This window comes from Myotis myotis, unplaced genomic scaffold (genome assembly GCF_014108235.1).
Source record: "Myotis myotis isolate mMyoMyo1 unplaced genomic scaffold, mMyoMyo1.p scaffold_m19_p_8, whole genome shotgun sequence".
Classification (NCBI taxonomy): Eukaryota; Metazoa; Chordata; class Mammalia; order Chiroptera; family Vespertilionidae; genus Myotis; species Myotis myotis.
The window spans coordinates 27,042,588-27,058,949 of record NW_023416390.1 but is presented as its reverse complement, the minus strand read 5'-3'; the positions used below and the strand labels follow the sequence as shown (position 1 = coordinate 27,058,949).

General features: G+C 38.7%; 1 protein-coding gene across 1 annotated transcript in view; it reads right to left on the bottom strand.

Annotated features, from left to right (window-relative positions):
• NYAP2 (neuronal tyrosine-phosphorylated phosphoinositide-3-kinase adaptor 2) overlaps positions 1-16,362 on the bottom strand; it is a 159,417-nt gene that overhangs the window by 65,633 nt on the left and 77,422 nt on the right. The window contains 1 exon segment of the mRNA XM_036319597.1: positions 5,355-5,656. Coding sequence (XP_036175490.1) covers positions 5,355-5,656 — 302 coding nt within the window.

Sequence of the window (16,362 nt, the reverse complement as noted above, 5' to 3'; positions counted from 1 at the left end):
TAGTGCTTTAGTATAAATTGCATAGATAAATCCCTATCCAAGCTTGGGGCCAGACAAAAACAGAGACCATGGGAAAGTTGCAATGAGGGTTACTGTAGTAATTTTCACTTCATTTGCAGACCCATGCTTTCTGATGTCCATTTATCTGTAAGTGGAAGTTGATGTGCTATTGCAATTCAGAAGTTGCATAACTTGGGAATATGTGGTCTCCTCTTTATTTGTCATCAAAATTCTACTCAACAGGCATAAGGTAGAGGTACTTAGTATAAATTATTATCACCAATCCCTGCAATCATTGGATTCTGGGTAAATCCACAGGCCAAAGCACTGGGGAGCACCATAGCAATGTCAGGGCTGCTGTACGTTATCTAGCCCACATCCACCAGGTGTTTTAGGGAACAGAAACTGTGTTGGGCCAAGCTAGCCCACTAGGTCCACAAGAGAACCACAAACTAGGAATGTTCACAGCAAGTATCAAATAGACAGACATTTATTTATCTATCCTATAATTTTAAATATTTGCACCATTTTGATGTCAATATTTTACTTGAATCTTTACATTCTAGAAGTTCTTTGGCATATGGCTGCTGGACTAAAGAATGTATTTTCTCATGTCTCATAGGTAAGCTGAAACAAACAAACAAAATTCCCACTTTCAACTCAATAAAATAATCCAGGCATTTTGCAGCAGGAGTAACTTCAATTAGTTGGGAAAAAGAAAAGTCAAAGAGAGAACTAGAGAGGGGAGTTATAGATTGCCCTATTTGCTTACCTATTATTTAGATTGGCTTGTGATATTTATATTATTCTATTGAATTATAGTATATTTCTTGCATTGCTAATTTACTTTCCACCAATTGGCTTCTGAAATATTCAATCACATAGTTGAATAGTTTCCAGGAAAGCAATATATACATCTCCTTTGTATCTGAGTAGGCAGATTTTGAAGCTGGTCCACTAGAGTCCCGCCCTCTGGGACTTTTATAAATCTCTTTCCTTGAGTGCAAGTAGAACTGTGAATATGATGGTATTTTTCTCCTGTGATTAAGTTACAGACTATGGAAAAAAGGTGAAGGGATTTTCCAGTTATAATTAAGTTTCCTAATCTGTTGACTCTGAGCTCACCAAAAGGCAGGTTATCCGGGACAAGTTATTTCAAAGAAGATCCAGGCCTTCCCTGGAGGGAGCAAAGCCAAGGGAAAGAGTCTCTCTCCTTTTGTCCTTGAAGAAGCAAGCTGTCATGTATTCCACAACCTCAGGGACATGAATCCTGCCAACAAGTAGGTGAGCATGGGAAAGACCCTGACCCAGCCTCAGCCAGCACTTGGACCACAGCCTTGGGCAGCCCTAGGAAGACTCTTCACTCACAGAAACTGTGAGATAATAAAAATGGGGTATTTTAAGGGACTACATTTGTGTCAATTTGTTGCACAGCAATTGAACACCATCCAAATCAATGCCTTGATCACAATAGACGCTCAGGAAATTTGGGTTTATTGGTTTTTCATGGAAATATCCATCTGAGACAACAACTTGGACAAAAATCCTCTTGTGAATTTAAACACTAAGACAAGTGAGGTCAAACCCAGTCACTTAATAGAAGCCAGTAATGAGGCAGGGTAGTTTTTGGACTAGAACCAACAACCATGGCAAGGTCTGGGAGATGTGTTGCATCATGATTTGACTTACAAACTGTTTCATTCATGGGCCTCAGGGTACATTTAGAAAAAGATCATACAGTGTAGATGTGCAACTCTGTCTCCATCTGAGCAGCGCCTGGTTTGACAGATGGCTTTGACTCTAGGAAGCCTGGCGGCTTCTGATTCTGTCAACCTGGAAAGAGAAACCCAGGAATGTGGGCCTTCGATGATAATCGCCTACCTTTCCCATAAAACAAACAAGAATGCACACTAGGACACTACCAAATGCCCAAACAATGAAGACTGGCCCAGCTTGTTTTCCACTCTCCTTGTGTTTTATTAGCGCCGTGCTGAATGGGGCTTTGCGCACTTCTTGAGCACATCCGGGGAAATACAATTGCCACTTGGGATGTGAAAAAAGACCCAGAGCAGACACGTAGTCATCTACATGAGCCATTCAAATAGCCACCCGAAAAACGAATGATGAGCCCTTTGAAAGAACAAAAAACCTTGACGAGAAAGGAAGGACACTTTCAGGAAAAGATCCAAACAAATTCAGAAAGTGCTAAGCAGATTCTGGAAAGGCCTAATGGTCAGCCTTTTTTGGGGGGTCCATCATTCTGTTCACTTTTTATTTATTATTTTGCTCATGTATTTTACCCCATGGATTCTGCCTAACAACTTGGTAAGATGGATTACTTCCCCACTCCTCCTTAACAAGTTGTCACAACGTGGCAGCTTAAACATCAATATTCCTCACCAGCTCACAGCTCTACAGATCACAGTCTAGGCACAACCGGAACCCTTAAAACTAAGCAGGCACCACATGGAGGCAATGGAAAAGGGCAATCATGACCAGTTTATCTTCTCTACTGTATTACATATAATTTCAAAAGATATTATTGTAAAGATTCCTAAAATAGAGTTGTAAATGTTTATTTTTAATGTGGCAAGATTACATTTTTTAAAAACTAAATTATACCTTTCTTGGTATGTGATTTTTATTTTGCTTGTGCTCATTACACCATTTTATTTCTTACTCTGAAAAGCTGTTTTGCTACAAGTCCATTTCTTTTTAACTTTTATCCACAGGGAAGTCATAATCCCTTACTTAAATAGAAGCCGGTAACCATGGAAATCATTCTAATGCCACTGAATCAATATTTTGACTTTGCTGACATTTAAGGTAAAAAGAAAAGACAGACTAAGATTTGTAAAAGTCACTTTTTATCTTTTTTATAATTTTGATAGCCAGAAAAATTGTAAAGAAAACATATGCTCTGTAATGAACTCCAGTTAACTTGTGATTATAAAGAACTAAGAATTCATAAAAGAACAATCTACATATTTATATAATTTTGGCTTTGAGTACACACATATGAATGCATCCATTTGGACTCAGGACTTTTTTCCCATCTCTGAACTGAGCCTTAATTTCTGTTGTTACAAAAGCCATGACTTGAAAGAAGAGACTGAACGTATCCAGTTTTGCAATTTCCTTCTTATTAAGTGTTCTGAAGAGAAGGTGAAATTTGCATTGAGAATCACTCTTCAATAGAAATAGACCTTTTCTGCACCAGATTCCAACAGTCCATCTGGTCCACTGAGTATCCTTAAAGACACAGTACAGCTGAAGGCTCTTCAGCCCATGTTTAGAGCTCTGTTTGAAGACAGTTGTTGAAGTTGGGCCTAGCATTTAATAAACCTCACTGCCCACCCAGTAGTTTTCTAAATCTAACTTACTGGTAAGTCTTTGCTGCTGCTGTCATTGTGTCCTCTGAAGAAATGAGGGTAATGGAGCCACTGTTCTGTTTGATAACTAGTTATTTGGAACCCTAGGTCCTTAGATGCTGAAGAGACCTGAAAGACTTAGGAGCTTCTCTATCTCAGGAATTATTTACCGGAGTGCATCCCAAATGAATGGTAATCAGCACTATTTTTTAAGACAATTGAATCGGGACTCAAATGTTTCTTCTAGGGGAAAATCATTATGATTCTCAGCTTGTTTTTACTAAGAATACCCTGCCCTGAGGGGTCTATTCTGAAGTGTATATTTGACACTGATTCCAGGAATGTTTCTGGAGCTTATACTGCTTGATAACAGCTCCTTACTGGCTGTTTTCCTTGTCTGTTTCATCTCTTCACTCCCCTTTGGCTGACTTTTTATTCCCTTTTATTCTTGAACTGGAGGCCCAGTGCACAAAAATTTGTGCACTCAGGGCAGGGGGGGTGGGTTACATAGATACACAGACATACACAATCTTTGCTGTGATTTTCATCCTAGCAAACCAAACTGAAACCAAATAAGTATTCATCAAGGAGGTGATGATTAAATAAAATACTATGATATATACCTCTCTTCTTAAAAATGGTGTTTCTTAACAAACTGAATGCCATGAAAAATAGTCACAAAAGAGTAAGTGAAAATACAAGCACACAACTCTATTCACAATGATTTCAATGTTGTAAATACACATACATGTTATCTGTACTCTCGCACACATAAACCTAGTCATGATATAGTTTTGCATATTTGGGTAATAGGAAACACTGAGCATAAGTGGAGATTTTCTAAGTAGAATGGAGGGGTTAGCTTTATCTCTAGGCATTTATTCATATTTTTCAGTATGCACTAAAGCTTTGGTTTTTTGGTTAAACAGGCACTTGGGCACCAATAAGGGGAGATGAGAGTAATGGAAAATATAGCATATGCCTAATGGGCACCCCATCTCATGGACTAGATTTGAGCTTCTGTGGAAAGATTAGGCCAGAAAAAGAGGGAGATTCCATGAGGGACTGGGGAGCCTAGGTGACAAAGAAATCTGCCCAGTTGAGGAAAGGACCACCTGGCTTCCACTCTGCAGCAAACCACTGTGAAACCCGGTGTGCTGGGGGATGCTGTGGACAATGTCAGGGACAAACAGGGTGGGAGAAAGGCTACAGGGCCTCGTATAGCCATGCTCTCAAGCTGGCCGCTGGCAGTACTGGGAACCTTAAAGTGTTTTCCACAACTTATATACAAAAATCTAAATGGGCTTCCATCTAAGCACACTAGAGACCACTCCTCCACCAAGGGACTCTCAGGAAAACCAAGAATTGCTAACTCAAGTGAGGACTAAAGAGTTGAACAGATCTGGGGGTAGCCTGACCTAATTTATATTCATAAAGCAGATAGGAGACTGAGATATATTTGATCTATGTGTTTCATCATCAGGAAAAATATAGACATGGAAATTTGTGTACACACACACACACACACACACACACACACACATTCACTGGAAGGAAGAACACCAAAATGTAAAAATTAATTATTTTTAAAAACAACTACATTTTTTTCTTCTTTATATTTTTCTGCATTATAAGTTTATCCTAACAACCACATACATAGTAGTTCTTTAGTCATATCAATAATACTTCTAAACTCAAGACACTATAAATATCATGTATATTTCTAGGGAAAATAATTTCCTAATAACGCAAAGCTTTAAAGGGGTAAGAACACACATATTGCCTTCCCTTTCCAATAAATCAAATATCCTTATCTGTTTGTCTTTTGACATCATATCAATAAATAGCCCGCCCCCCCCCATCTCCCCTCAATTCTTCTTTTCTGGGACCTGAGGGAGATGGACCAGGGAGGAAGGCAGATGCTCATCAGTGACCTGTTGCCTGAAATCTTTTTCTAGGTGAAGTGGGTGAGGGGTGTGTTACCTTCGGAGCGCTCGGGGGCTTTCCCGCTCTTACTGGTGGCTGCGCTGTTGACTGTCTCCGATGAGGTGCTCAGCTTGGTGCTCGGGTCTCGCTTGGGCTTGGGGGGTGGTTGTCTTCGGGAGCCACAGCTGCGGTCATCATCTGTGCCCCCCACCGAGTGCAGGGACTGTGACCTCACGGAGAAGCCGCTGGAGCAAGGATGGGGAAGTCGGTCCTGAGGAGCAGGCATCGTCATGAATCCCATGCGGAAATGTTTGCCGGCGTAACTTCCTTCGTGGCTTCGTCCTCCTTCTCCACCTATGCTGTAAAAGAAAGCAGACCTCAGTCCATGGAGAGAAACTGAGCCAGGATGTGCCATATGGGATCTGCTTCTGGGGCAGAGAGAGAAAAAGGACTCACTGAACTACACAGTGTCTCTTAAAGCTTCTGCTCAAACGTCAAATATCTCTTTTCACTCACATTTCATTGGCTAAAAGGAATCTTACCTCTAAGCTTGATGTCAATGGGTGGGGATATATTCTCCTACAACAGGAAAGCACTGCAGGTTACATGACAATATGTGGGGTTGCATGATCCTCTTACAGGTAGGAGACCAAATACCAGTACAGCAGTTGAGGAATGAGGTTAACTGACAACCAATGACTCATCAGGGGACTTTGTACTTCTTGTCCCCATAGGTCTCAGCTCTACAGGGTTAGAGGTCCTTGTCTCCAAATGAATCACACACTTTCTAGAAGATACAGCAAGGGTCCCATTGAACAACCAGCTATCGCTGCCTCCTGGGCAGTTTGAACTTCCTTTGTATAGTGGCCAGCAGGCAACAAGATGAGTCTCCGTGTGGAAGAGATCATTGACCCAGTCAGCAGGAGGAGGCAGGGCTGCTGCCACGTGATGGGGCAGAGATAAATATGTATGGAACCCCTCTTGATAGCCTCTTGCCCAATTGTGATTTTGAAACATATGCAGCTACCCTGACCTGAGAAGGTTTTAGTTACTAGGGGTTCCAACCTCTCATGAAAGAGGAATGAGTCTCACCACCAAGTAAGCCCAGCAGAGGTGTTAGAAAAGAATGAGAGTGAGTATCAACCACAGCCCCCATATAAATTGTAGTGATGAGAGCTATAGTCTATCACACTAGCTGTCCCCTTGTATGGTTCCCCTCAGGAAGAGTCTCTTGGAAACCATGAAAAAGCTGTTCCCCAACCTATAAGAGAGGTACAGCCGCTGAACTTGAGGTAAATTGTGGCAGCCATCAGATCTCCATCAGGAGAGACTTCTCTAAGGATAGGGGTTAGCTGACAGCCACCAACACCAGAGTCTTCAAATCTAGTGCAGTATCTTAGTCAAGGCACTCTCCCTGAAAGGCTTGTAGCCAAAGCTGAGCATGTTGTGCTGTGGGACCTGGCTATTTCTGCCCAGTGTGGGAGTCCTCTATGGACAATGTTTGTGTCTAAGTTCCCCTATTGGGCTGGCTGAGACTTTCCCATAACTATACCTTGCTTTGCTTTGAGGATCTTCCTATCCAATCAATTTTCCACCCCATTCTTCTTTTATAGCTGTCAACCCTGCATTGTGGCCTGAGGCTTGTTCTGCCTATTTCTGCATTCTCCCTATCCCAGACACCCTCCTCAATAAATCTCTCACACTTTTAACCCCATATAGCTTGGTGTCTGCTTTCTAGAGGACATGAACTGACAGGCTTGGGAACAATCATACAGTTCATGGTATTCAGAAACCAAATAAGATGTAACAGAAAGCCTAAAAACAAACTGGAGACCCTAGAAATAAGAAATGTGTTTGAAAATAGGACATTCTCTGGCTTTAGACTGAGCATTTAAATGGTGGTTGGGGAGGGAGGAACCAGCTCCACTGTAGGAATACTTGGCTTGGAATGAAATGCATGGGGGCTGCAGAGTCTTTTTGCAGTAAGACTCTAACACTGAAGCTAGATTAAGCCTGACACATCTCATGTTATAAATATAAAAATGTTTCATAATCTTGAATTTAAACAAGTATGCTTTTTCTCACACAATGTAGAAAATGTTGCAAGATCTAGTTGTGTTGAGTAGTTTTTCTATTATAAAACACACAAAATAAGACTGTTTTCCCAGAAGTAATTGGTACAATATTTGTAAACTTTTCACCCAAACAACTTAATGGCTAATGGACAGACCCCGGCTATCGTGTTCTGGATTCATTGAGTTGTAGGCTCCATCTCCAGTTCCCTCATTGAGCAGCTGTTCAACATTAGTTACTGACCCCTAAGAATATTTCCGTATCTGTTGAATAGTAGGACTGGCCTCATGGAATTGTTCTTAAGTTTGCCTGAGATATTATATACCAAGCACTTAGCACAGAGTCTGACATAATATGCAGTCAATAATTTTTGCTTTGAAATTGCTATTTTTTAAATCCTATGCTCCTGAATCGTGTTTATGGAATTGTCATATGCATTGTAAGACCATGTCTCTAAAGTGTGGTATACATAAAGTGTAACCTCAAAAAACTGCATGCAGAGTCAAAACAAAATCCTATATTTAACTGGAAAAATTTTGATCATCTAAGCAAATATGTTCCTTATATTTGCTCTTAATTTTTTTCAATACTTGCTTCAGTTTTTCAAAGCACCTGTTGATCAGGACTGACAAGGAAAGCTACAAAACAAGTATTTCAAAAATGCTTTGACACTGCTATTCAACAGAGGTTGTTATTTGTCTTGCTGTCATCTTGAAAATCCATCAGCATTAATGTTGTGTCTCTCTCTTCCTGAGAACTATTTCCCTTTAGAGATGAAAACACAACCCCTGAGAAGGGTGAGCTACCAAGGTGAGATGTCATCTTTTGAAGTGACGAGGCTGTAGCTTCTGTGTGTAATTTTGAAGCAAACATGACAATATTTTATAGTAGAGTTTTCCTTGAGAACCATTGCAGAAAAACAGAATCCCATTCCAAATAGATAGATAATAGATTCAGCATGTCAAACTCAAAGGCTAACACAGGACAAATAAAAAAGGTTTAAGTTTATGTGGGCCGCAAAAAAAAAAAAAAAAGCTTCAATTTTCAATGTATAAGCTTGGTACACTAATATCATTACTACATATCAAGCAGATTATATTATTTTTTACTTCACAGCAAAAATACTCCAATTCCCACTTTTCTTGGAAAGTTTGATGTTTGTCAGTAATTTTTGTTTATTTTTACTACCATTTAATTTCAATAGAGACATTCTGAATACAAAGGGCTGAAATAAATGAGTTATCATTAACATAAAATAATAGAACATTTTAATAAAAATTAATATTTTTTTCTTGAACATTAACTTACCAGGCACTGAATAACTTCACAAATTAATAAGTGTAACACAAATAAACTTATTTTTCTTGTTCTCTGAAAGTGAAATATTTCCTGTTGAGCACACCAAACAAGTCAGTCCAAGACTAAGGATGTGGCAGTCGGCCGCTAAAATATTCGCTGCTAGTATTAGTGGAGAGAAAAGGTGCACCTGCGTGTAAGGCTCATAAGGGAAATGAATGCTACATGATTATTGTAATCAGTCATTAGCGAACATTGTAGTTCTTTATTAATAATTATGAATAATAGGATATTATAAAAATTAAGTCATGACATTTTAATTAAAATGTTCCTTACATATTGTTATATTTGCTGGGCCACAAAAATATTTGTTGTTGTAGCCCCTGGGCCGCGAGTTTGACATGCTTGTAACAGATAGATAGATGAGATATGATAGACAGATAGATAGATAACAGATCCTCCTTTAAGCATAAGTAGGAAGTTTGTATATAAAATGAAGGGTTATGTAGGAGTAGTTACTAGCTTGAATATTTGCTTTTTCTGGAACAATTCTGTGAAGCTGAGTTCAAAAATCCATCTGTGACATTGATGTGTAATCCAGTGTATTTCTAACTACAAATTTGTAAGCCACCTGGAATTTTTTCTGTTGATTTTTCAAGGAAAAGTGCTTATCTGGCATCAGGGAACAGGCACATTTAATTGTGAAGTAAATGGGTAACTATCTGAAAGGAAAATGGAGGCTACAACTGTAAAGGAGTTAGTGAAATTTGCCTGTGAGCAAGTTGATGGCTGTCATCTGCTAACTATTCAAATCTTTCATGTTAGGCATTTTACTGTAATGAATGAAAGGAAATAAATATTTAGACTTTATTCATAAAACTTTTTTATGACTTTAAAAGATTATACTTGGTGTTGCCCCCTTCTTGTCACCTCTTCAGATAAATTAGGCCAAATGTCAGGGACCCTGTTCTGCCCAGTGAGTGCCTCCAGCCCACCCCACCCGAGGGACTCCTGCTCTAGAACTTGTCCCCTTTCTCCTTCAACATTCGTCTCTTCTAGGTGTCATTTCCAGCTAAAGCAATCTATTCTTTTGAAAAATTGTACATAGTAAGAGCCAAGAGATTAATGGGTTATACCTTTTCCTATCTTGACAGGCAATATGCCTCAACCAAAAGTGAGACTTTTAAGAGTCATAATTGATTATATCTGCCATGATTTTTGGCATATGAAACTCATCATACAATTCATCACATTTGCACTCATTCCATCCCCATGGGGCCTTTATGAGTACAAGTGGCTGTTTACCTCTCCTTGATCTTCATGAGGGCAGATATCCTGTCCTCTTGCTCACTGCAATAGTCACTAGCACATTATCCATGCTCAAACATATTTGTTTTATGAAGGAAAAATGAAAAAAGGAAGTATGTCCATTTTGGAGATAGACAGATAGAGGGCGCAGTTACAGAATTTCCTGGGCATTAATCATTTGTGCTTCCCAAAATGTCATTCTCCCTACTCCTGGTAATGAAGATGCCTGTGTGGAGACCAACCTTCTGCCTCTTAGTCCGGTGTGTTACTCAGACCCAGTCAATCAACCGCTAGACCCCTGTGGCCACCGTGACTATTGTAGGGACTGGCAAATGATTCAAGTCGGTCCAACACAGTGAATAGCATGCATCGTATAGAAGCCCAGACTCACTGCATGCCTCTCACTACCAGGAAGGGACACTAGTGGTACCAGGTCTGTGTCATTGTACAAGAACTGGATCTATTAATGCCTTCAGCTAGGCCAATCCTGGGACCCTTCAGTATGTCAACTCCTAAATTCCATTTTGTCGAAGCCAAATATAATTGGGCTTACTGGCACTTGCATTGGAAAAAGTCATAAAGAAACCAATATAATGCAGCAATTACTAAATAAATATTTTGGCTAAGTGACATCAGAAAATGCAGTTGAGGCTAGGTAAGGACTAGGAATGATCCAGAGCAAGAAATGAATGAATCATACTAAAAACTGCTTGAAAATATATTTTTTTAATCTAACATTATAAATTAAAATAATTAACTGCTTTGTACACTTGCCCAATATACATAATTTTACTTATGCAGTACACTTTGATGTGGAAACTTGGCTCCAGTAAAATTAAACTGTGTTCACATTTTCTTCCAAATTGTTCACTCACCATTACCCTTAATGGCGTCTCTGAACCCCATTTGCTCATTCAAAGTCATGATCTGTGGATTTTTTTGCCTTAGGCTCAAACATTCTTTTCACCAATTCATATCCTCAGTGATATCTATTTCCTACTTTTGTGCTCCTAATATCTTATCACGCTGAGCTTTTTTTTCAGACACGAATTTCCTGTCTGGCTGCTTATTGATGTTTCTGGCATCTTAAGGTCAAGTGTTTAAAATGGAAACTTTATACATCTTTTTATTAACTGCTGTGGTAAACTGTTATTGAAAGAATAAAGAAAACAAAACAACAGAGTGAAAAAAAAAAAAAACTGTCCCAAAGATAGGGAATGCAGATTCCATTAGTTGCACATTGATACTCTTAAGCATTGAATATATTATTTCTCCTTACTAGGATATTTTAATTCTTACCCAAAATTGGGTATCTCAGAAAGAATCTGAGATATGTAATCCACCACTAACTAGCTATCTAATTTTAGATAAAAGGCACATCATTTCTGAGCCTCAGATACTTTTATAATGAAGGGCATACTTCCCAGGGTTGTTATAAGAAATTAAAATAAGATAAAAACTTTCAAAAGCACCTAGCAAAGTGGCTGGTAAAAGCAAAGGCTAGACAAATATTAGTTTACCTTCCCTACCTTTCTGGTTGGCCAGGGAACTCCGTATCAGTTTTCATCTTCCAGCTATGAAATAGGCATTTTAGTAAGTTTCCACTCTAGGAGACTTACTAAAGGAAAATACTCTAACAATATAAATGCATTTTGCTTATTTCTGTAAGAGAGCTTTCACAGTAATTACCAGGCAATATACTTCCAAATCCAATTTAGGGGGGAAAGATCTTGCTGGAAAATAAGGGGAAAGGAACATATTTTTTCTGCCATAATCACTAGTTGGGTATTGTCTAGAGTTAAGCAAATCGACTGGATGAATTCCATGCTTATTTCTGTCAAAACCCCATGATATTTCAAGATTTTTATGAACATTAGGGCTCAGGGTAATCATGGCTGGGGAATTATGTTTGAAAAACAAATGTGCCATTATTTATTACAAAGTACTTATCACCTAGAGTTTGAGGGGATATTGCTGTCTATTAATTTGATGCTTAGTCATAACAATAAAGTGAGGAGATTGGAATGGGGCATTGAGAGGTATTTCTAACCTTTATCAAAGTCCTATTATTCACTTCTGAGGTTCTAAAGAGGCAGGACTGAAATATAATGCTTATTAAGCTCAGAACAAATTCTGTGGAACATTTTCAAGTGACTTATTTCTACTTGAAACATGACAAGTGCTTTTAAGATTAACATGTGTTATTATCTATAGTACTTCAGAATCTAAAATTAAAACATTCCTTATATCTATACATAAATATGACTCCTCTACCCCTTGGAGTGTTATGGCTTGAAGAAGAGAGAGTATATGAAAAATTCAAATCAAATCATGATATTCAGATTCGACTTAGAATATAGTTTACAGAAGTTCACATCATGGGAGATCTTTTCCAAAAATTCAACCAAAGAAAGGAAGGTTTGGGAAAATATATTTTATTTGTGTCTTTAAAAATGATATAAGTTTTGAATATATTTTGAGAACATGCCAAGTTTTAAAAATGAGTTGGGCTAACCATATGTGGCCTTTTTTTTTTTTTTTTTTTTCAAACCAGAAGTAGAAACTAGAAATACAGAACATTAACTTTTATGGCCTTGAAGTTCTTCAACAGAAAGGGTTAACTTAATGCCAATTTAAAGAAAAAAATAATTGGTTTGTCTTTTGAAAGGTATAATTGTTATGGTGAAAGAAACAACTCTGTGTGGAGCATTTAATTCATTTACTCACTATTTGTTCACAAATATGAGTACCTACCCTTTGCCATTGACCAACGTAGAGTGGTCCTTGTCCTCAGGGAATTGCAGGTTATTAAACCAGCATGACTTCAGCACCATGTGGTCAGATGTTCACTCAGAGGAAGAAGGGGCAGATGCAAAGGAGCCCTAACCAGACTGAAGTTCTGGGAAGTCCCCTGGGAGGAAGTGGCTTTTCCAGCTGATGCAGAACATGAGTAAGACTTAATCAGATAAGGGAGAGAAGGAGGGAGAAGAGAATTTGTGTGCTGACAGTTGAAATCTAGAGAAACTGAGATATTACGAAGTATTTGAGCAGAACTTGATGGGACCTTGTTTGTCTTGAATTTACAAAGGCTAGAACAATGCTTGGCTCAAAGAGGGCACCCAACATGTACTTATTGATCCTTTTGAAGAAATATGTGATTGAAAGAGTTCAGAAATAACTCTCAGGTTTTTAAAGCACCAGATGAATGATTGTGATATTTAATAATATTGTGCTCCAGTTCCCCTTTAATTTAGTTGCTATTTTTTATTGTTGACACTTATAGATGTCCCCATTTCCCCCCCACTTTGCCCACCTCCACCCAGTCCCCACTACCCTTTCCCCCATCCATCACCACACTCAATTGCCATTTTCTTAATTTATAATGGAAAAGGAAAATTTTGTGAATACTCATGCACTCTTAATTCTCATTCTTGTTATAAGAGTTAGTAAATTAAATGCAGAAATCAGCTTAATCCCCTCCTCTCCATCTCCACTGGCCTGCTTTGGTTTAGGTACTCATCAGTTCTTGGCTAAATTAATGCAATTGCCTCTTAGCTGATCTTTTTCCATAGTGCTGCCAGATTTATCCTTGTAAATGCAGATTTGCTCTTGTCACTCTCTAAATTAAAGCCCTTTGATAGCTTTTCCCATTCTCAGACTAAAAACCCCCACTTGTATGTGACACTCAAGGTTTTTTAAGGTTTAAGTCCTATAGCAAGTCTCATCTGCAGCACATTTTGTCCTTGGCCTTAAGAGTCCTCTAATATAACATGCTATGCCAAGTGTGGCGATGAGCCTAAGGACACAGGATAAATCATGACCTCAGCCAATAGTCATGCTGCTATTGCTGCCTGAACTAAAATTAAAACATCCCTTTAATTAAATCAGGTTTTAGGACCTAATTCAGATGTGGTTTCTTTGAGGAAGATTTCCATGATCAGCAAGGCTTTCTTAAGGCTAACCCCAGCGCCATTCCTCTGGGCTATTGCAGGGGTCTCTGTTTCACCAGACCAGAGCACCTCCTTGAGGGCATTCTACAAGCATCACCTGTGAATTGATCCCCTCTACTTGTCAGGCCCCAGAAATATGTTGCAGTTTAAAGAGTATGAGGGCGACTGGAAAAATACACTTAAGAAAGACCTAGACATTTACAGAATCATTGTAAAAGGTGAGCTGTCAACGAATTAAAACACACTGCTGTTTGATCTCCAATCTCAAAGCAAAAATCCTTCAATGTCTTTCTAAATAATGTTTTAAAATTATCTGAATGCAACTTAAGTTGACCCTCCTTAAAAGTTAAGATAATGCTATACTTAAAATGGCACACAACTCATAATGACTGTTTCAATGCTTTAAGACACCTCAGTTTTGGTAAATCTGAGTTCTTCAACAGAGCACCTCAAGGTCCTTTTTCTTTTTTTAAATCCTCACCTGAGGATATTTTTCCATTGATTTTACAGAGAGTGGAAAAGAGAGGGAAAGACAGAGAGAAATATCCAAGTGAGAGAAATACATTGATTGGTTGCCTCCTGCAGGAGCCCTGACCAGGGCAGGGGCCGGGGAGGAGCCTGCAATCAAGGTACATGCCCTTGACTAGAATCAAACCCGAGACCCTTTCATCAACAGGCTGATGCTCTATCCAATGAGCCAAACTGGCTAGGGCCTCAAGGTCTTTTTCACAGAGAAGATTGTCACTCTCCAAGGAGAGGTCCCTTTGTCTTTTTTCTCCTCTCCAGTTTTGAAGTTTTTACACATGATCTAGCTAATCTCAAGTTTTCTGACTCAATCTCTTTCACCATGATTTTTTAACATATATTTATTGTTCCACTTTATTATCTATTGACTTATTCTTATCAGCAATCAAAACCATTGCAAAGCATTTCAGGCACCTCTGTCTTTAGAAACACTTTCTCTCATACACATGTGAACTCCTGCCCCATCTCTCTCATTCTTTCTCTCTTCCTTTCACTCTCCCTCCCTTCCTTCTTCCCTTTTAGTCTTCCTTCCCTCTCATTCATTTACTAAATCAGTCATTTATCTTTAATTCACAAATATTTATTGAGTACATCTTGTGTGTCCAAACATTGTTAGCTGCTTGAGATTTTTTTTAAATAAGACATTGGGTTCTCAAAAGTCTGGTCTCACTGTGACTGGTCCACAAATCACATCCTCTATCTGTAGTATTCTGATTTCTACCATCAAAGACTCAACTAAAATGTTATTTTTTAAAGTCACTTCTCCTTGCTAATTCCATAACCTAGGAGATTTGGGGGGTTTTTCTCTGTTTAGATGCCTCTTGGTCTTTTTTAAACCACAGCTTCTTGCTGAGATGACCCATTTTCCTTGGCTTCCATGACATTGTCTTCTCTTATTTTCCATCTATTTGATTGTTCCGACTTGGCATCTTTACTGACTTATCTTCTTGCCCTTCATGCTTCAGGATAGGCCAGGGTTCGGTTTCCACTATTCTCTTTTCTCTGTACTTGTCCTAGACCAGTGGTCGGCAAACTCATTAGTTAACAGAGCCAAATATCAACAGTACAATGATTGAAATTTCTTTTGAGAGCCAAATTTTTTAAACATAAACTATATAGGTAGGTACATTGTTATTAACTTAATTAGGGTACTCCTAAGGCTTAGGAAGAGCCACACTCAAGAGGCCAAAGAGCCGCATGTGGCTCGCCAGCCGCAGTTTGTTGACCACTGTCCTAGACATATATGAAATTTTAAGACTTCACAGCTTTATGTTATTTACATGATTTCTTAAGCTAATATTCCACTGTTTCTGCATCCTGAGGCATATATTTGTCCTTCCAACAAAATGGTGGATAGTTTCAAATGGATGTTACTTTGACACTCAAGGTTAATATGTTTCAAAACAAACTCAGCATCATCTCCCTGTTCCCTCTATTGTAACTGTCTTCAAGAGCATCCTCATTATCTCACCCACAGAGGCCAAAATCTTCCAAGTTAACTTGACACTTATATTATTCCTAGGTACACATATTCAGCTGGTCAACAAATCCTCCCTCATCTCCCTGGATCTCAAATCTGTCTTCTATTTTTCAAGTCATGTACAAACCTTTTGTTACTTTTTTTTGGTCTTGACTACTAGATGATACCTCACTTAGAGTCTCTATCTTAATTTCCCCTTGCACTAATCATTAACCTGAAAAAAATAGTCCTAAAAAGGGAATAAGATTATTTTATTTCCCTTTAGAATCTTCAGGATTACCCATAATAATTACCCAGTTCCTCTGTAAAGCAACTGAAGCTTTGCATGACCTGACCCAACCTCCTTTCCAGTCTTGTCATATTACCACTCACATAGTTCTGTCCCAATACGACAAATTTCCTCTTCAAATTACACCTCCAAATAAATAAATAA